At 35.5% G+C, this 20,311-nt stretch overlaps 3 protein-coding genes across 10 annotated transcripts; 1 reads left to right on the top strand and 2 right to left on the bottom strand.

Annotated features, from left to right (window-relative positions):
* Positions 1-563: 563 nt before the first annotated feature.
* Positions 564-4,592, bottom strand: LOC117613725. 7 transcript variants are annotated; one of them, XM_034342301.1, is made up of 9 exons: positions 4,298-4,592; positions 3,635-3,749; positions 3,329-3,406; positions 3,069-3,195; positions 2,449-2,562; positions 1,730-1,928; positions 1,569-1,614; positions 1,368-1,443; positions 564-1,140 (listed from the first exon to the last, which is right to left on the bottom strand). In XM_034342301.1, the coding sequence occupies exons 3-9, from the start codon at positions 3,383-3,385 to the stop codon at positions 890-892; spliced, it is 870 nt and encodes a 289-aa protein (XP_034198192.1). In that variant the 5' UTR covers positions 3,386-3,406; positions 3,635-3,749; positions 4,298-4,592; the 3' UTR covers positions 564-889. The 7 variants fall into 7 exon arrangements, with proteins under 7 accessions (XP_034198192.1, XP_034198224.1, XP_034198210.1 ...); XM_034342333.1 differs by having other exon boundaries at positions 3,635-3,784; XM_034342319.1 differs by lacking the exon at positions 3,329-3,406 and having other exon boundaries at positions 3,127-3,195; positions 3,635-3,784.
* A 4,089-nt stretch (positions 4,593-8,681) lies between these two features.
* LOC117621205 (dnaJ homolog subfamily A member 2-like) lies at positions 8,682-10,469 on the top strand. Its single transcript, XM_034351552.1, has 3 exons — positions 8,682-8,880; positions 9,222-9,712; positions 9,923-10,469. Exons 1-3 carry the CDS (start codon positions 8,737-8,739, stop codon positions 10,368-10,370), a joined length of 1,083 nt encoding a protein of 360 aa, XP_034207443.1. The 5' UTR covers positions 8,682-8,736; the 3' UTR covers positions 10,371-10,469.
* Positions 10,470-10,478: 9 nt separating this feature from the next.
* Positions 10,479-19,736, bottom strand: LOC117621190 (aldehyde dehydrogenase family 3 member H1). Of its 2 annotated transcripts, none has more exons than XM_034351539.1 (10): positions 19,376-19,736; positions 14,082-14,150; positions 13,828-13,924; positions 13,507-13,713; positions 12,669-12,784; positions 12,419-12,523; positions 12,164-12,336; positions 11,962-12,052; positions 11,389-11,538; positions 10,479-11,063 (listed from the first exon to the last, which is right to left on the bottom strand). In XM_034351539.1, the coding sequence occupies exons 1-10, from the start codon at positions 19,601-19,603 to the stop codon at positions 10,824-10,826; spliced, it is 1,476 nt and encodes a 491-aa protein (XP_034207430.1). In that variant the 5' UTR covers positions 19,604-19,736; the 3' UTR covers positions 10,479-10,823. The 2 variants fall into 2 exon arrangements, with proteins under 2 accessions (XP_034207430.1, XP_034207422.1); XM_034351531.1 differs by lacking the exon at positions 19,376-19,736 and adding an exon at positions 16,181-16,781.
* Between the last annotated feature and the right edge of the window lie 575 nt (positions 19,737-20,311).

The raw sequence follows: 20,311 nt of genomic DNA on the forward strand, positions 1-20,311 counted from the left end.
GCTCATCCCACGTGTCTACTCCTGGTCAATTGGCCGTTGCAATTCAAATGCCTTTTGTTTTGTTTTGTTTTTTTAAATCATGCAAGTAACTTCAGAAAGGAGTCTGTTTACTTTTTAAATCATGCAATTCAATTGGCCGTTGCAATTCAATCCTCCTTTAGTATTATTATTATTTTTTTTTAATGTAGTGTGTTTACTTTTGGAATAAAATTAAATTTATAAAATTTCAATTTTTTTTAAGTTAAATTGTTCAAAAAATTAAATTATGACGTTATTTAAAAAGATAAATGAAGAAAATTTTTCCATAAAAAAATAATAATAAAATTGGACTTAAACCATTCTTAAATAATTTAATAAAATTGCGGACCTAAAATTTGAGTCCAGAGGGTTGAGAGAAAAAATAATTTGAGTCCAAGCAAAACTCAAATAGTCACTTTTTGGAGGAGGAAAATTTAAGTTTAGCCCCTCATGGATTGGAGAGGCCTTAAACACTTTTAACTACAAACTCTTGCTTTTATCTATATTGGAATAAGGAGAGGTGCTGCAAAGCCAACACGTCATCATGGAAAGTCAGATTCTTGGTCAAACCTTATATGTGCATTGAATTCTCATTTTCTTTACATTTTCCCTTGGGCAATCCAATTGAAGGGAAAATGTATCAAATGAGATCACTAGAGCCATTGTTCATAACTTTGCAACCACACTCTAATATGAACAAAATTCAACATAGATAGCACTGTCTCATGAAACACCTAAAAAACAAAGCAGCCGCTGGATTCCATCACCTTCTTTAGCAAGTTGAGGCCTTAGTAACAAAATAAAAGTCATAACAACTTCAGAAAAAATCCAGCCATCAACCTTGCCAGCTGCCGGATCCAATTCCTGATGATCATGTTTCAGATAGCAGTTGTTCCAATTCCTGATCAAAGTTCTCGTCATCACTCAGCAGCTGCAGCTGCAGCTGCTGTGGTTCTAGTTGCTGTTCTCCCTCAGGGAGCTTCTGATTTGCTCCTGTTTGTTGATAAAACACTTCTCTTTGAGCATCCCACTGCCCTACCATCTTCTCCACTGCGTCTCCAACCAGTTCCTTATCTTCTGATATGTGCTTTATATCTTGAACATCCACGACCTTGCTGGCCTCTTTAACAAGAATTCAATTTGAAAGAGGGAAAATAAAGAAATGATTTGAGAGTTGAAAACTAAAAACTACAATAATGCCAACAAAAAAAAACAAGCGGGAAACTAGCATTCAATAATTATTTGAGATAAAGGCTGCTGAAATCATATTACAGGCAGCATAGTGAAACAAATGGAGTGGGGAGGCCTGAGAAAATTATTTAATAACTGTAAATTAGGGGAAAATGCACCATTAATTGCTATTTTCTTGGCCTCTGCATAATCTGTTGACATTTTCTTGAGCATATTCAGGTCAACTTCCATTCCCTGGTATATGTGAGAACAAGAATGGATATTACTATATTAGACACCTAAAGCTAACTTGAAAATATATAAACATTCTATCAACAAGCAAACAACAGGACAAAAGTTCGAGGACTACTTTAACTTACCAAATCCATGTGGAGAAAGTCCTCAATCTTAGTATTAGCAAATAACCTAATTAGTCAAAAGGAAATCAAAGATTCAGTAAGAAAGTTTAGAGAGATTTACAAATATCACAAACCTCTATGTTAAAGCAACAGTTGGAGAGAAAACGTATGTTTGTACATACTCCTTGTATGCAACTTGAACTCGAGCATTCTGTAACTGTGTCAGTTGGTCTACCGTCTCTGTAAAAGAGCCTTCATTTGTGTCTACAGACCCAAACAGGAAAACATTCTTTTCTAGCATCCTTTTCACCAAAGCAGATACCACTCTTAAATCGTGTTCCTTTGCATTAATAACCAGCTTTTGAAGTTTCTTCAGTTCTTCTGTCAATTGGAGAATAGAAATGCACTAAGCACGAAAAACAAAGAAATATGGTACCAGGAGAGCAGCCATCATAAAAGCTTATACCTTCAATAACTATAAGTTTTTAGCCTTATTTGAGAAAAATATAAATATCAAGTGCCAAATAGGAACTCCATATCAGCATCTTGTTTGGGCTCAATACTTGATATTTGATTTGATAAAGCTTGTGTTCAGAAATTGATAAGAAGTTCACATTTTATGTTTCCCTCAGAGAATACACACAGATATCCATGTAATACACAAAGACACTCAGACTAATATTAGTTAAGGAGTAATACACAAAGACACCCAGAGTGTACATCATCTATTGTCAGTACAAGGCATAAGGACACATGCTCGCACAAATAATGCATATCTTATCTCTGTTTCCACGTATTGACTTAATGCTTTGTAGTGCCATTTCATTGAAATAAACCAGACTCAAGATAAAGTTAATTTTAAATCAAGCTCAATTGTTCAAAGTAAAATCTACATACATACCAAGAGATAGATAAATCTTAAAAGGAGGTTTGAATGGTTGAGTCTCATAGAGACAGAAGAGGCAATAGAGCCCCCCCAGTCTGTGTGATAAAGTAGCTGTACCGATTATGTATCCTGCACATAAGCATATGAAAGTTAGTCTCAAGCACTGAGCAATAAAAAAAAAAAAGTAATGGAAACCCCCATCTTGAATGTTTGATGATATTAAGCATGACATACGACGAATCAGGTAGTTGTTAAGACTTTTCCAAAAACCAAGTGGAAGAGATAGGTAAGTGACCCAATGTAGTGCACTGAAAACATCACCATTACTTAAGATAAGAACTTTTACATTGGAAAACAAAGTTGAAAAACCAACTACTTAATAGTTTTCTTTCACAAGTTAAATGTCTCATTTGGTCACCCTAGGTTGCCAACTCCAAGCTTAAGTATTTCTTCAATTTTGAGGCTCCAGATTTATTTACAGTTCACACACGCCATGATTAAGAGCACAGCTCTAGTCACCAGAACAACTATTAACCGAAGTGAAAATCTTGCACTGGCAGCATCCCAGCAGCAAAACTAAAGTACTTGCCTAGTTTAATCAACTAGTAACCCGAGTCAAATGTGCAAGAGCCTACCAATTGAATGGGCATATAATGACTGCATAAAGAAGGCCAAGTTGGTAGAAGGACGTGCCTCGTAAATGTAAGAGAACTTTTTGGAAAGCCATATTCTCTTCATGTCAGCCAAACTCGTTGATTCACCCTGTCAATACCCAAAATCCACACGTGTCAAGAAACATCAAAGACCAAAACCCAAAAATAACCTCCATGTAACCATTTGCAGATAACCCACAAAGAAGATGGTAACAGGAAAATAAAAACAAACCCAATTCTACCTCAGCAAATGCATCTATAAGCTCATCAATGTCATGCTTAAACGGAGTGAGATCCATTGGGACTTAATTTCTCTGTCACTACGAAGCAGAAGAAAATTGCATTAAAATGGGTAATAAAAGAACACAATTTTCAGTACCTAAAACCCAAAATCATTCGGGTTTTCTCTTGATAACGGAGAAAACATGAAGATTTAACAAAGATCACTCTTTTTGTCCAATGTCCATACTTTTTTCTCAGCAAACAATCAAACAAATATATTCATGATAATTGAAGCGAATAAGCAAAGATACAAACACTATATATACCAGTGGGTCAGTGTTTCCAGTCTGTTCAGCGTTTGATGACGGACCCAGGATATGAAAATGGGATGGCTGAACTTTTAAAGCCAATTTTCCTCGGTCAGAATTTTGCCAGAGTCTCCTTCATTTTATGACATTACCCACAGTTTACACAACCTGTTAATCACTTGTATTATTTAAGCTAACAACAAGAGGAAAACCAAATGGCTGAAATCTGAAATAAAACAACGAGTCCAATTTAAAAATCAATTAAAACCCTATAAATGCTATGTTTAAAAGCCTAAATTGAAATTAACCCCTAACAAAAGGTTCAAATGGACACTTAGGGGGAGTTTGGTAACAACAACCGCAAACGATACATAGACATGCCCTCTGAATTTAGAACTAAAATTTGCTAATAACAATGTTGAAGCAATCGTTTAATATGCGAATCTAAAACTGATCCAACCCAAAACTGGAAAAACAACGAGAAGCCAAAATCAAACCAAATTCGAAATCATGAAAAATTTATGGGTAACCCTAAATCAAGCTCACCCACATCCTTAAGACCCAAGTCAGACAAAACCAAAGCTACCCGCATCTTTCATCATAAAATCAAACAAAATAAAAATTGAGAAGAAGAGAAACAGCTCAATCAGCAACGGAGAATGAGAAAGAGAGTAGCTTTACCTCCTCAGCTGGTTTCGAGAGAGACAAAGTGACGGAGAAGGGTGCACAAAATTGGAACTGAAGAATTAAGTTGAGATGCTTGCAATTGCGACGAATACGAGTAGGATGAATGTGCCCAACTTAGTATTCTCATTCTCTCCTAGAACCCTTGTGCCAAGCCATTAGCACACGATAAGTCGAAGTTGCCCCAGGGGGCTATTTGGTTGTTTGGGCTTGGGTGGCTGCGGTGGTGGTTGGGTTACAGGGAGGTGATGGCTGGCCGGGGTCGGGAGGAGAACGGGAGAGAGAGGCTTTATTTTTTAAAATGTTCCTCTATTTATATTTGGAGTTAATCGTTTTGTTAGTTCTTAAATTTAGACCCGATTTGCATTTGAGTACCTCAATTTTCAAAATAATTCATGTGTTCCTTTAACTTCAATTTCGTTAGGACAAATGGTCTTGCTATCAATTTTGTTAACTTTTCTTTTAAATGCATGGGCAAAATTATATTTTTGTATCAAAATTAATTAAAATATGAATAAAAAATTTAAAAAAAACAGTCTCTCCCTCTTTATCCTGATTTCTACTCCCCAAAACTTGAAAATTTTTTTTCGTTGGTTTTATATTTGATTTTCTTTTATTGTTATTTTAGAGATATGATTTTTTTTTTTTTGTTTTAATATAAAAATATTATTTTGGCCCTGTATTTAACAAAAAAAGTTAACAAAATTGACGGTATGACCATTTGTCCTAAGAAAGTAAAGTTAAAGGACCACATGAACTATTTTGGAAATTGAGGTACTCAAATGCAAAATAGGGTCTAAGTTCAGAGACTAATAAAAAGATTAACCCTTATATTTGTATTTGGCAAAAAGTCACTTTTGGTCCCTGTAGTTTGCCACTTTAACCACTTTAATCCTTGTAGTTTCAATTTAATCAATTTTGTCCCTGTATTTTCAATTTCAAGCAATTTAAGGACAAAAGTGAGTTTCCGTCAAATGTATGTAACTTCTGTTAGTTTTTGGTCACATGCCCCTCATGTGGAGGGGTAATTTTGTCCAATCGTGCGCAGCTTAAGGTCTGCCAAGCTACCCTCTCTCCATTCCAAATTAGACTCGATTTTGGGAATTTTCTTGGTTAGGATTCTTCAAAAATTTTGATTGAGGGCAAGGAGAGGGTGAGAAATTCCATCAACGAGTTCAACTTCGTCTTCTCGACTCTCGTCGTCGACTCTATACTCAAATTCACTCTGATGTATTTGTTAGCACCTACTTTGTCTGCTTTAGCTGCCACTCTTCCTTCGATCTTCACCAATTGCCCGGCTAGCCACGTGTTCGAATCAGTCTTCACAACTATTTGGTTCGCTACTAGGCCTGTTGGACTTCGTTGTCAAATGGGTTGATTAAACTGAGGAAGAAGGTTGATGTTGTGATTTGGTCCCCTTGGCTTTGTGGATGTTTTCAGTTTTTGGTTTTTGTGTTTGTGTGCCATTAATGTTTCCTTTGGTGTTGGCTGGTGTTTGTTCGTGCTTTTGGGCTTGGTTGGTTGTTGAATGAAACCAAAACAAAAAATGAGGAAGAAAATTGATATGAATTTTGAAGGAGGGTTTGTGGTGTTGGCGAGGTTGAGATTGCAGTGCAATAAGTCGACTTACAACTGATTTGGTTCTTGTTGTTTTATGTCTTGCTATTATTTTTTATCATAACTTTGAATACTCTGAAGAATGGGCGGGGTTTTGGATCAACAATAAGAAGAAAATCCTAAGAATTGAACCAATTCTAAACCTAGAAATCAAAATTTTTGACGAACCTAACCCAGAAAATCCTCAAAGTCTAATTTGAAATGGAGGGAGGGTAGCTAGGCAAACCTTAAGCTGCGCATGATTGGACAAAATTGCCTCTCCACGTAAGGGGCACATGACAAAAAACTAACATAAGTTACATACATTTGACAGAAACTCACTTTTGTTCTTAAATTGCTTGAAACTGAAAGTACATGGACAAAATTGATCAAATTGAAACTACATGGACTAAAGTGGTTAAAGTGGCAAACTACATGGACCAAAAGTGACTTTTTGTCTTTGTATTGTTTACTTTTAGAAGGAATGAATTTTTTAATAATTAGAAGACTGAATTGCCCCTCTACAAATAACGGAAGTTAAGAAAATTAACAAAAATCGAAGATTGACCTTGAATTGCTTCAAATCGAAATCACAAGGTCAAAAATGACCATGTTGAAACCACAAATTCCTTAGAGCAAGTTCACTGCAACAATTTGGCCCTGGTAAGAAGGGGCCCTAGGCCCGCTATACGACGCCAGCACGCACAAAGCATTCCGAGTAAGACATGGGGGCCACCAATTTGGGCAAGCCCAAAGGCAGATCCAGCCCATGCTATTGCCTGAGTTTGTTGACGCCAACATGGCATCAGCGTGCTTTTCAAATTTGTTTTCCACTGCAACAAGTCACGTGGCAGCACCTGGGGTAATAAAAAACTTCCACTACAATCCAACGACTATCATTTTTTATGTAATAAAAATTGGAAAAAATATTCTTTAAAAAAAAACCAAAAAATTAATTTTTAACGTTTAAGTATAAAAAGTAGAAAATAAATTAAAGTAAATAATAATTGCCCTTGCCCTTACCTAAGGGTGGAAACAAAATTGCGAGAGCTGCCACTATTGTCAGATTTGCTGTGAGAGAAATCAGTTGTGAGATAAAGTAGTTTGGTGTTTGGTAAACTTTTTGTTAAAAGTGTTGTTGATACTAATTCCCGCATAATCAGAAAATGATTGATGCATAATCAGAAAACGGTAATAGTAACGTCAACTTACCCCAAAAAAAACTAAATATTATGTTATAATTGACGTGTCGTGTTTTAAGTCGTTGAATTGTTGTAATGATCGAGACGAGACGAAATACGGATAAATACGTGGAGTCAAAATGCAGAAACTCGGATCCAGCTTTCAATTGTGTCCCATGATTTCTAATAGCTTTCAAACACAACCCATTAGTAAGTTAATATAACTATTCGTTTAGGTTTATTTCACACTACGTTCATCTATTTATTTAGTCATACTTAAATAATTGAACAATTTTCGGTTTGAGTAAAATTTTGCAGTATTGATCTTTTTAGTGAGAAACTAAAAGATAAATAATGATTCAGATCATAAAATATACTATAAAGTGAATGCGGGTGCAAGATGGATTGGAAAATCCGATTTTGGTTGATCCTGATATAAAAATTTCCAATTTTGACAAGTCCAAATCAATTATGACATCTAAAAATTCTGAAATTCGAAAATTCCGAAAAAGAGTTGACTTGGAATTGAAATGTATCTTGAGATTCCGAAAAATTCCAAATTTCGAAATATATTGGGATTTCAAGTTTAAACTACATACAATTACTAATTTCATGTTGGACTAAATATAATTTAATGACCGAATAGACAAATTATTCAATAAAGGATAACATCCAAGCACTAGAATATAATAGATTTCAAGCTTTCGATATAAATTTTAAATATTGAGTCAATTTTAACTATTTAAATAGTTGGGCATGTTTAAAATTTTGAACTAGTTTCCGAAATTTTTTAAATAAATCTGAGTTTTCGGAATTGGAATGAATATTGAAATTTCGAATTTTTTTTGAATTGAAATTGAAATTCCTTAATTCCAATATGATCTGTCCAAAAATCAGCCCTAAACAAATAATTAACGTCCTATTAACTTATTATTTGATAAGCATTTTGAGCGGTAACTAACCTTGGTTTTAAACATCTGCAGAAGTTTGACAACAACAAAAAACATCATGTATTGGGACACAATTACAAGACCGTTTCTTAAATATATGTTTGTCCCTTTCAATTAAAAAACAAAATTCTGTTTGTCCCCATCTTATGTTCACTCATTCATTGATAAAGGTTGACTAGAATATTGTTTTGAAGACGCACATTCACAACACATTACAACCATCTCCACCCTTGAAGACCATATACAACATCGAAAATAAGAACAGATTTCTTGCATTTATCTGTCCTGTTAGAAAAATTCTTCTCAGCAACCGATTTGTGCAACCGGTATCTCACAATAAGTATTTACGTGATTAGCACGTGAGAAATGAGACGTGATCTTTATCTTCAACAAGTAGTTTGGTGATTATAGCACGTGAGAAGTACAAGGTACGTGAGAGACATGAGGGACTGGTTTTACATATATAACAGTTGTAAAGAATTATTTTGTCCTGTCGATTAGCTGATTGTGCTAATTATCAAAGAAGGGCCTTATAAAACGCTGCTAATTTCATCATATTTGGTAAAACACGCATTCTTGTGGATAGAGCCATTCTTTTAACTTCTCTCTTTCTTTCTTCCTTCTTCTTCTTCTTCTTCATCATCATCATCATCTTCTTCTTCTTCTTCTCTTCTTCTTCCAATCTGTGGATGGTGCGTGGATTTTACCCATGCGCCCTCTTCGCAACCTCTATAGAGCAGCATATAGATCCATTGTCAAAAAATTGCGCCACGACAAGAAGAAATCATCTCCAGATCGGGAAGCCAAAGTAGACCAAATTGGAACCTCTATAACCAACGATGTAATCTTTGAGGTAAACATTTGTGTCATCATTCTAATATTGTCAATTAATTGGATCGTACATTCAAATAAGAACACATTTCCGATGAATATATTGCATGAATTAACTAACTAACAACGTAACATGAGAAACAACATTTCTATTATATAAAACTTTCTAACCATGCATTTGAATTCCTTAGAAACCTTGATAATTTATATGCGTATTCATCTATGTCTCATTGTTTATAAATAAGCAATAAGTTTCCATCCATGTGCCAATTTACCTAGTTGCATGCATGCATGAAGATTGATTAATTTGTGTCCTCAATTCATAATATTGTGTCCTTATATATAAATATATTATATATACAGGAAGTCGGTGATGATACACCAAAAGCAGAAAAGAAAACCATGCATGGATTTCATAGCTTTAGATGCATTAGCCTGCAAAGAATGCGACGCGACCATGATACTCCAAGCCCTAAAGCTAAAGGTCACTTCAAGCAATCAAGCTTGGATAATTTCTTTAACATGCATTGTCATTTCTCAAAAAGCTCTAGCCGAAGGAGTCACACCCCCTCACCCTCTCTCAAGAAAACTAAGAGCCGGAAAAGCTGGCCGGATTCCATACCCTCCCCGTCAACCCCCAAGGCCGCCACGTGTACTAAAAGCGCCGACTCCACGCCGGCCCATCCCTCCCTCTCCAAATGTGAAAGCCGGAAGACCCCCATCATGTTTTCCAATTCGTCTGGGATGTTGAAACCCCAAGCCGTTGAGAAGCAGCTTGAGTGCACCTTAGAGGAGTTGTGTTTTGGATGCCAGAAGAAGATGAAGGTCACAAGGGCTATCGTCAAAGACACCGGGTTGGTTACCTTGCACTTGACATAGAATAAAACTAGGGCTTACCTGCATTGTTGACTACATCTCTCTCACGCATGTATGAGACTTCGCATCTCTCGTAGAGTGTGAGACCTATTATTTTTACAAAACTATAATCAGCAATATGATTAGTAAATGTAGGGGATACCCTAATATCTTTTCATAATATTGTTGTAATGTATTCTTTATGGCAGGCAAATGGTTGAAGAAGAGGAAGTGGTAACAATAAATGTGAAGCCAGGATGGAAAAAAGGAACAAAGATTACATTTGAAGGATTGGGAAATGAGATACCAGGTGCCTACCCAGCAGACATAGTTTTTGTGATTGCTGAGAAAAGACACCCTTTGTTTAGAAGAGAAGGGGATGATTTGGAGTTGGCTCTAGAGATCCCATTGGTAAAGGCTCTCACTGGCTGCATCATCTCAATCCCTTTGCTGGGTGGAGACCAAATGAAATTGACCATTGATGACATCATATATCCTGGCTATGAGAAGGTCATATCGGAGCAAGGCATGGCAATCTCCAAAGATGAAGGAAAGAGGGCAAATTTGAAGCTCACTTTTCTGGTTGACTTTCCTACTTTTCTAACAGATGAGCAAAGATCAGATATTCTCAATATTTTAGAGGATTCTTATTATTGACTGGTCATCAGTGATTTTGGTTCTTTTTTCCCTGCATGTTTTCTGTAAAGATTGATTTTATTCTCATGGCACAGATAGAAACCCAATACTTCAACTGTACAAGATAGGTAGAAAGCTCAACAGATAGACCGACTGGCTCTCGTATTTTTTCCATGGCTAACCAAACCTTGTGTCTATGAATTTAAGAGGTTTGGCTTTAGAATTGAATTCAATGGATGCCAAAATGGAACCCACGTTTAAGCCTCTAAGCAAAAACAAAATACAAACACATACAATTTATAAACCTATAGATATTTACCTACAACTTTTACACTTTCCATTTCCCCTTTCCCTTCTCATAAATAATCAAACCTGGTTCAAATTGTAATTATATTGCCACAGCCGGATCGTAATGTCTTTTATAAATATGAAGAAAGAAGAATCGCATGCAGCACAGCAGGATTGTAGTGTCTGTTAAGCCTTGGACCATCCAAACAGAGCGCGGATTATGCTTAATATGCCACCGCCGATCAGAGCCTTAAGAAGTCTTAGCTTCCCCTTTGTGTACGGTGGGTACCTCACAGAAGCATCACCAGCGAAACCTCGATAAACAACTGCCTTCTTATGGCTAAACGCATCAAAGGAGAATTTTCCATGGTATGCACCCATTCCACTTTCCCCAACTCCTCCAAATGGCAAGGATGGAACAGCAAGCTGTACCGATTAAGAATTCATATTATACCAATTAGATTCTAAACTTAAATCACAATAAAGAAATAAATTAGCTAGTGTGTATATAATAAATTTATATGTGAGAAATGGAGATGCCATGATACATGCAGTAATGCCTGTATAAATAACTATGATATCAGCAAACAAAGAAAAGGAAAAGAACGAGGCAAGACTAGGAATGCATAACTACTAAAATCTCATGTTTCAGTATTCATATAACCACAATAACATCTATATGGCCCTATTTGGCATGCATGCATGGATGAACATGTGGCTTGTCTCAATAAGTTGGAGGGAGAATTATTACATGTATGGTAGTGTCATTGACAACCAAACCCCCGGCGGAGACAGTCCTTACAAAGTGCTCCTTCAGCTTCTTATTGTTTGTAAACAAATATGCAGCAAGGGGCTTTGTTCCTGAGTTTATCAAGTCAAAACTTTCTTCCACTCTGTCGACCTGTTACGAACAACAGAGAAGATATTTTGACTTTGATCTCTAGTTTTCAATAAATATAAAGACAGAGATATCCAATCAAAAAGTTCCCACTAATAAAATACTGTAACAACATCTTTCTCAGTGCCATTAGTCCAGCAAAAAGATTCCTAAAACGGATCGACGCCTTCTAAGGTCGCTGCTTTTGTGGCACACGATGAAGATACCATACTTCATTTCCCTTTGAAATCATCCCCAAAGAGTACCATGCTTGGTTTTCTGTTACTAGTTTACAATTCAAGGAAGCTGATTCTGTAGTTTTTGTTCAGTGTGTAGAAAAGTTGCCCAATAGATATTTAAATCAATTAAGAAAGGCTATCTCACATTTTATTGCAAAATGTTTTTGTTGGGAAAAAAAATCACAGAAACAGAATTTTCGGTTCCTACCGTGAGAATGGGAAGCAAAGGACCAAATATTTCCTCATTCATGATCAAAGAGTCCCGTGAGACATCGAGCAAGATGGTGGGAGCTATCCTCCTGCGATAAACACACAAAAAAGGAGCATCAATCACATGCAAGATACATTATTGTGCCTAATATTTCAGATAAAGACCTAAGAAGAGAAAAATCAGAGAAAGAAAAACCTACAAGTTGGTTTTGTCCCTTTCACCTCCCAGGACGATCTTACCAGAAACCTTATCCTCATCCAAGAGCTTTATCAAGCGAGCAAAGTGATTTGAATTCACAATACGAGACAAATCTTTTGATTCTAATGGATTTTTTCCATAAAAATTCTCTAATTCACATTTCAAAGAATCCACCTGAGAAAAAGAGAAATTAATGAAGATGACAAGAGCAGACAAACAAATTCTGATCTTCAATGGCATATGAGGGTAACCTTACCAGCTTAGGAGCAAAATCTTTTGTTGTTACAATGTAATCGGGGGAGATGCAAGCCTGTCCATTATTACACCCCCACTTTCCTACAATTATTCGCCTAGTTGCAACCTAGGAAAAACAAAATACAGAAGTTTCTACATAAGATAGAAGCTGAAATTACAGCACCATTTGTAGCAGCAAGTAAAATAAATATATATATATATATATAAATAAAAAAACTACTGATAGTGTGCAAGAAAGAGAAATTCCATACTTGTAAGTTGATACCAGAATCAACAACAACAGGAGATTTTCCTCCGAGCTCCAGAAGAACAGGTGTAAGGTGCTTTGCAGCACTAGTCATCACTATACGTCCCACTCTTCCATTGCCTACAATCAAATATATTTGTTTTTCAATAAATATTTTATTTGAAGTACAAACAATGATACTGTGCAATTTCAGTGCCTAAAAGTCAACTTCAGATTGAAGACTGCAATCATCCCTCACATTTTCTTCTCTAGAGAAACACAGTGGAGACGTCATTCTAGCAATTGAAGAGCAAATAATAGTTTATCTATGAAGGTTTAGGCATAAGCTCATAGCCAAACAAAACTCAGACATCTGTTTCTAAAAATAATAATAATAAATGAAATAAAATAAAAAGAGTACAAAAGCTCTCAATCTATTTGACACCATATCGTCCTTTGGCAAACCACAAAAAAGGGCCACTTTTAATTATAAATTATCTAAGGTTTTGTTATGGTAACTCTTCGAACTGAAAAACGTAAAAGCTCAACCTCAGATGAAGAGCAGAGCACCAAAGCAGCCCCCTCTTAATAGATTATGCAAGGACCTTACGGTCCCCTGTTAAAGCCATTTGCTATAGCTGCAATACAGATACCTCTCAACTTGAGCTAAAAATTCACTCTCTCTTGCTTCACATCCAAAGAGAATTTTTTTTTAATTCATCTTTACAAAATATTAATATATCTATATCTATAGCATATGCAAGGAGAGCTAAAACAGTGATAGTCATTTATGCAAAGTTCAGCTCATCAAAATCTTCAAGTGTGCAATATCAGACTGGAAAGAGACGAAAATGAATACAAACCTGTGTAACATATTTTGTCCCACTTTTGCTCTAACAGTGCAGATGTTTCAGCAACTGCCCCCTCAACAACTCTTATAGAAGAGCTATCCATATATTCACCTACTAGTTTTGCAAGCAATGACGATGTAGCTGGAGCAAGTTCTGATGGTTTAAGGACCACAGCATTACCAGCTGCTATGGCACCGACAACTGGATCAAGGGACAGCACTGGAAAACAGATATTACACAATTATTTTTATATGAAGACAGAATTAGGACTGAAGAGTAAGATTTGTGAGCTCAGTGCTTAAATATAAAAACACATGTCTGATATTAACGTACAGAAAGGATAATTCCACGCTGAAATTATTAGTATAACACCAAGAGGTTCAGACACTATTTCGGCTGACGAAGGGAAAGTGGTTAGTGAAGTTTTAGCCTGCAGTTAAAGGGAATATTATTCATTAAAATTAATAATAACAAAAAATGAAAAAGGAATGCAAATGTTGAATCAAACTTTAAAAAAATTGCCTGCAGAGGCAAACAATATGCTAGTCAAAGGTTTGCATTAAATAGAGTTTCTGACAAAAACATACCTTTTCTGGCTTCATCCAATTTCTCAGCTCTTTGAGTGCCAACTTACATGAGTTCTTTAACATAGATATCTACATGGAAAACCATATAAATCAATATTGGGGGTCAATAACAAATAAAACATCCATGTAGAGTTTTCATACAGAAGAACTTATTAGACAAGGCCCTATACAAGTTTGGATGACTGTACTGGATAGATAAATAGTATCTTCAACAATTTTACATTAGTAAAGCCAAAACATTGCGTCCACAACCACAAATAGTTGCTGGAAAAGGATGCTCTCCATTTGTTTATCAAATGGGGAGTGACGATTTTTCAATCCAAACCGTCCAAAGATTTGCAGATTTAAAAGTATGCAGTATACTCAAAACACCACGCCATATTTGTTTCTCTCCTATTTATTTACCTATAAATTTCTCAATAGTGACTAACATTTTCTCATGAATAAAAAAAATCAAAGTTGACTCCCAAATTTAACTTAAAACCCAAACTTCAGCAGATATCCCAAGTTGTTCATGGCAGTTTCATTCTTTACTTTTTGATAACACGTAGCATTTTCCAACTAAAAGAAAAATAAATGATTTTGCTTATCTCAGAACCTAAATGGATCCTACATTCCATGACATACTATATTTATGACACCAAAACAGACTTGAAAAGTACCCCTCAACTCACAAGAGTTATTACTGAACACAATAATAAACCCCTCACCCCTTGCCTTCAATTGGATGCATGATGCATCTTATGGAAAATGGAGACATCATTTTCGCTATGCAATAAATTTGAAGTTCTGAGCTCTTCACATCTGTCACAACTCACAACTACATCCAAGTTAAGCAGCATCTTTTTGAGAATTTTCTTGGGTATACCTATGTACTCAGTACATAGACATTATGGGCTTTAAAAGCATTGATTGATTGAGTGTCCACCCATCCAACGGTGGATACTGCCTATGTACTTAGAGCATCCGCAATGAGCTCTCTAAACCACCTCCTTTAGACAAATTATAGGAAGAAATTTAGTTCTTGGTCTGTGAAGATACGTTGTTAGGTGCTCCATTTTATTTTCCCATTGAGGCCGAACCTCCAACCATGCTCCTTATCCACCTCCTAAAATAGGGAGACCTCTAGGAGCTCCTAAATCTGAGGAGAGAGAAAGGACTCTTGGTGACTCCCTATAATTTAATGATGATTTGTTTTATGAATATTTTAACCTTTTAATTAATGCTTTTAATTTTTTATTTTTTATTTTTATAGAGATGGATCATTTATATTGAATTAAAAATTAATTATAGTAGTTATGACTCCCTATGGGAGTATGAGATTAGAGTTCAAATTTTATAAAGAGCTCCTAAAATAGCTTTTGTGGGTTTTAGCTAAATTTTAACTAAAAAATGGGAGCATGCTTGTAGATTAAGATCTTAGACTAACCATCTAAAAACAGCTGAGTTAACCTAATGACTTCCGGTCATTAATTACTCCTATGGCGCATGAACCTTATGCGCCATAGGAGAAAGAAAATTAGAAGTGAAACCAACAAAACAAAAGCAAATATGAGTAAAGTTTTCAAACCAAGTATGTTGGTAACGCTTCACTACCGCAGACCCCACACAATACATACATTAAAAGAAAAAACAAAACAGGGTGACAGAAACACGTTCTCACCAACACAGGTGACAATGACTCCCCACCAAGACAGGTGACAATTACTACAGTTTTTGGAAATTATGACTCGGATTGTTCAGAGTCCATGTAAGGAAAAGTGCAAAATGGCCACCACCATTATATAATTCCCTAACAGACCAATTAAATTGGAGTGACAAATCAATGCTTAATAAAGTGTCGTGATGAACTAAATGCTAGAATGTGTTCATCCAAACAATTCACCAACCAACAAAAAAACAAAAAATTTTAAATAAATAAAATAGAAGAAGAAGAAGAAGAAATTAAGAACCCATGATTCTTCTACAAATTCTAATCGCAACCCATTTCATGATTCAGCATATAGAAATAGATTTTTCATATGTGCCAAAACAGAACACCATGTGTATGATAAAAGAGCAAGAGCATTGAAGAGGAATTGAGCAAGAAATTGGAGGACCTCGTAGACTTGGGACTCGAGCTCGGGCTTGGAGAGGTCAGAGCGAAGAGCGTCGACGATCGCCGGCTCGTTGCTGGTGGTGAGCTTGAGGAGGCTCTTAAGCTGCGACTCTCTCCATTGATAGCTCCGAGTCTTGGCAGAGGACAAGGTGGCTCTCAGCTCCTTCGCAAGCGCCGACGCTGCTTCTTCGTCGAAAACAGGCTTCGCCGTCTGCTTCTCCTCCTCAAACTCCATTGAAAGTCTTCAAGTCCCCGAGCACACAATAAGAGCAAAAACCCAGAACGATTGATGCGGTAGAAGAAGAAGGTATGGGACTATAAATATATGCGAAAGCAGGGGAAGGGTCAAAGGTGGCCACGCGAACTCGTACTGAGTTGGATCGTTGGACTCGGAGTCGGAGGTGTTTGCGTGTGGGTGATGAGAGAAAGGGTGAAGTGTGAAGTGTGAAGTGTGAAGATCTTTATCTGACTTATGGAGAAAGAGAACAAAAATTTGATGATGGAGGAGATGTCATGTCATACACGGAGAGGGAGAGAGAGAGAGAGAGAGATTTTGGGAGTCGGAGAGGATGAATACTCTCTCCAGCTACTTGGGGAATTTATATATTTCCCAAAATATTATGTGTGCTAATTTGTTTTAATTTACAAGTGTGGTTATTTGGTTGGAAGAAATTAATAAGTAATATTTATATTTATCAGAAGTTAAATATATATATATATATATATAGTTATAAACTTTACACCGACAGTGCAAGAAATTGAATGCAAAACGGATTTTGTCCCCAAAAAAATCACTGGAAACCAAATACTGACAGGGTTAAATTTGGCCAAAAAAAAAAGTGACAGTGTAAAAACTTTAATGCAATACTGAACCTTGATAAGGAGGGTCACATACTATTTTTCTTGTTTTTAAAAAATAACAAATCTACCAACCAAAAGAAACTTTAACAAAAATAATAAAAAATAGTTAAGGCATATGTTCAATTTCCTTGGTATGTTTTTTTTTTAATAAATACAAGCGATAGTCTAAATTATCAAGGAAAGAGGTTTCTCACAAACACTATTAAGATGTCATGAAATTTGAACCTGAAACCATTAGTCTACAAGTCAAGTCAAGATCATTTTCTATTGATATGTATATCTTTGTGTGACATAATGGATTGACTTGCTTTGAGAAGGTCTGTCGAATCAATTAAAAAGACCTAGATCAAGAGCTAGTTGGTAAAATAGGATTATCCTTGCTAAATTTATATGAATTAGAAAATTAGTGCTCTTTTAATTACATTGATGTGATTTTCCTGAAGTTCCTCTTAAAAGGCAATCTAAGAATAAAATGGTATATTATATGGTGATATAAACTATTGTTATTTTTATCTATAGAATAAGGGAATTCGACTCTTCTAACATCAAAAAGAGAAATATCACTAAATAAATACATATACGAAATTACAAATCAAATGCATATATGTGTTTATGTACCGTGTATAAACTCCCTCACCTAAGTTTTTTCCATTACTAGTATAAATAACCACCATACTAGTACAAGAAAGTTTGGTGAAACTTTTTGTACTACTACTCTACTACACCTCTCTCTCGTGACAGTATTAACATCACTGGAATGAGTACAAAGTTCACGACTATTATAGTGAATAATCAACATGATTGTCATGCCTATACGATTGGAAGGGCTTTTGTCACAACAGAAATAAAAGAATGGGAGGCGTAGATATGAAAAGCAAACTTAAAAGTAAGTGAATGTATAAGCACTCTTGACCAGGGGAAAAGGAAATTTGAATTTGGGTGCGAAAGCGGGTATACTATTTTGATTAACTGACATAACTCACATTTGCACCATATTTCAAAATAAGAGAACAAAATCGTGACAAAAATGTATTCACATTTTAAGTCTTATTTTTGAACGGAAAGAGCAAGAAAATAAGAGAATTTCACTAATAAACTCGTTTTAGTATTACCTATTTTCGATTCACGGGCGGGCCACACTCATTTTAGTATTATCTATTTCAATTCACGGGCGGCCCACTTGTGTATGCGGTCTTGAGGTATGTATATTCAACCACTTTATGAGGAAAAATAAGTAATATTGCCAAACAAAAATCAACATCAGAATACTTTACCCCAAAACTATATTTATCACAAACTTAATTCAAAGGGATAAATGCATTATGTCCCACAAAAAGGGACCAATTCTCATGGCACACATCATGATTTTTTTTTAAAAAAAATTAAAGACTCAACAACCCATTAAGGAAGTTGCTCACCTCACTTATCTCCAATATTTTTAATATTATTATTACTGTTTTTATTTTTATTTTTGTTGGATATTTATATTATTATTATATTAAAACCTAATAGCATTTTTGGGATTTAAAAATTTTAAAAGGAAGGGCACTTCGGTCATTTGGTTTTTCTTTTTTGGTTTGATTCAGAAATTGAAAAACCAGCCCTGTTGACTCGGTGAATTGGAATTTTTTCCTTCTGGCTTGGTCAATTGATTAAATTATATATATATATATATATATATATATTGCGCTGCGAAATTATGAGATGTGAGATCAGAGGCGAAGAATCAGTTCATAAATATTTCCGTTAAGGTCGGAACTGAACTGAAGCACATACGTAATAAGCACAAGCAACCAACTCACAACAGTTATATATATATAACACACAAAATACCTTTACTATGCTGACATACCAAAATCTTAAAAGCAGAAAATCAATAAATATGGTTTTGCAAAATATATTAATTTTGATTTTATAGTTTTATTCTCACTAATGTGTAGTTGAAATTTCATTAAAACACGTCGAACGGAGAATTTACATTATAATTTTTCCATGTAGTAGTCTTGGTTAGGGTTTGTAAAAACGTACCATCCCTGTTTCACACAAATTTTTATGCTATACAAGACTCACTCCTAGTTGGGGCACAAAATCCATACCCGTCAAGCCATGTCAAGCTAAGCACACAATGCTAAAATAGTTAATTTTTTTTCTTCTTCATATTTTAAAATCAACTAACATTATTTACTGTATTGGGTTGGGATGGTAACTGAACCAACCCCGGTCCAGCCCAGCCTAATCTTCAAATTCACAAAATCAAAAACCCAAAAACCAAAAAGATAAAGATAAATTTAAAATTAATAATTAAAAAACAGAGAGATTGAGAGAGAATTAGAACCTCTTGAACGTAGGCTTCAAATTCAGGTTTGGAGAGGTCCGAGCGAAGGGCATCAACAATTTCTTGTTCGTGGTTTTCTGCGACTTTCAAAATGTTCTTCAACTGCGACTCTCTCCACTCGTAGCTTCTGGTCTTCCCAGAACCATAGCTGCCTCTCAGATCCTCTACCATGGTCAAGGCATCTTTTGAGTCCAAGTGCACCTTCTGCTCCTCCACCGTCGACGCCATGAATATCAATCAAATGCTCTCTGTCGTATTACAAATAAGAGATAGCTAGCTTTGGTGCCAAAGATATTGCATATATATATATGAGAGAGAGAGAGAGAGAGAGAGCATATAATGGGGGTCTTAATTTGTAATTATACGCTTGGATTTTATCTGCTAAAGTCGGAATAGACGTTACAATAGAGGTTATGTCTTTGTTTGCATCTCCTGCGTTTGGCTGAAAATTGCTTGTCGAATATATTTTAGGTAGGTGTCGTTTGTCTCAACTCTCTCAAGTAGGAGTATTGCACGCGTCGGAAATGGGGTCTCTCAGCCAAGTAATATTGCGTTTTTCTTCTGCTTTTCCTTATGAAATTACAAATTCTTTTGGGATAAATATCACGAGGTGATTTGAAAATGTGATATACAAATATGGTAAGAATAGCATAAGATGATATAGAAATATGATATACAAATGTGATGTGGCTGTCCATTGCTACATTTGTATTGACAACTTTTAATTGATGTGGTTGTCTACTTCATCTTAATTGTGTAAATTTGAAAATTGATATCTCGAAACAAGAGGAGGAATATATGCTACTTGGCTACAAGGTCATATGTAAAATGCGGATCGAAAACTAATTCAAAATAAAGATTTATAAAAATTGAGGTGTTATAAAAAAAAAATTTCTGAAGTTTTAAACACAAAAATTAAGGGGGGTGTATCCAATT

This window comes from Prunus dulcis, chromosome 1 (genome assembly GCF_902201215.1).
Source record: "Prunus dulcis chromosome 1, ALMONDv2, whole genome shotgun sequence".
Lineage (NCBI taxonomy): Eukaryota > Viridiplantae > Streptophyta > Magnoliopsida > Rosales > Rosaceae > Prunus > Prunus dulcis.

Bases quoted from the DNA above. Each gene is read 5' to 3' on its own strand.
- LOC117621190 (XM_034351531.1), bottom strand. From the start codon at position 16,414: ATGGAGTTTGAGGAGGAGAAGCAGACGGCGAAGCCTGTTTTCGACGAA. The intron at 11,539-11,961 runs GTAGGAACCGAA...TGTTCGTAACAG, and splicing joins CTTTGCTTCCCATTCTCACG to GTCGACAGAGTGGAAGAAAG. The intron at 11,064-11,388 runs GTAATAATTCTC...TAATCGGTACAG, and splicing joins TCAATGACACTACCATACAT to CTTGCTGTTCCATCCTTGCC.
- LOC117621205 (XM_034351552.1), top strand. From the start codon at position 8,737: ATGCGCCCTCTTCGCAACCTCTATAGAGCAGCATATAGATCCATTGTC. The intron at 8,881-9,221 runs GTAAACATTTGT...TTATATATACAG, and splicing joins CCAACGATGTAATCTTTGAG to GAAGTCGGTGATGATACACC. The intron at 9,713-9,922 runs GTTGGTTACCTT...TCTTTATGGCAG, and splicing joins GCTATCGTCAAAGACACCGG to GCAAATGGTTGAAGAAGAGG.
- LOC117613725 (XM_034342301.1), bottom strand. From the start codon at position 3,385: ATGGATCTCACTCCGTTTAAGCATGACATTGATGAGCTTATAGATGCA. The intron at 2,563-3,068 runs GTAGGCTCTTGC...GCTTATGTGCAG, and splicing joins ATTATATGCCCATTCAATTG to GATACATAATCGGTACAGCT. The intron at 1,444-1,568 runs GTAAGTTAAAGT...CACATATACCAG, and splicing joins ACTTTCTCCACATGGATTTG to GGAATGGAAGTTGACCTGAA.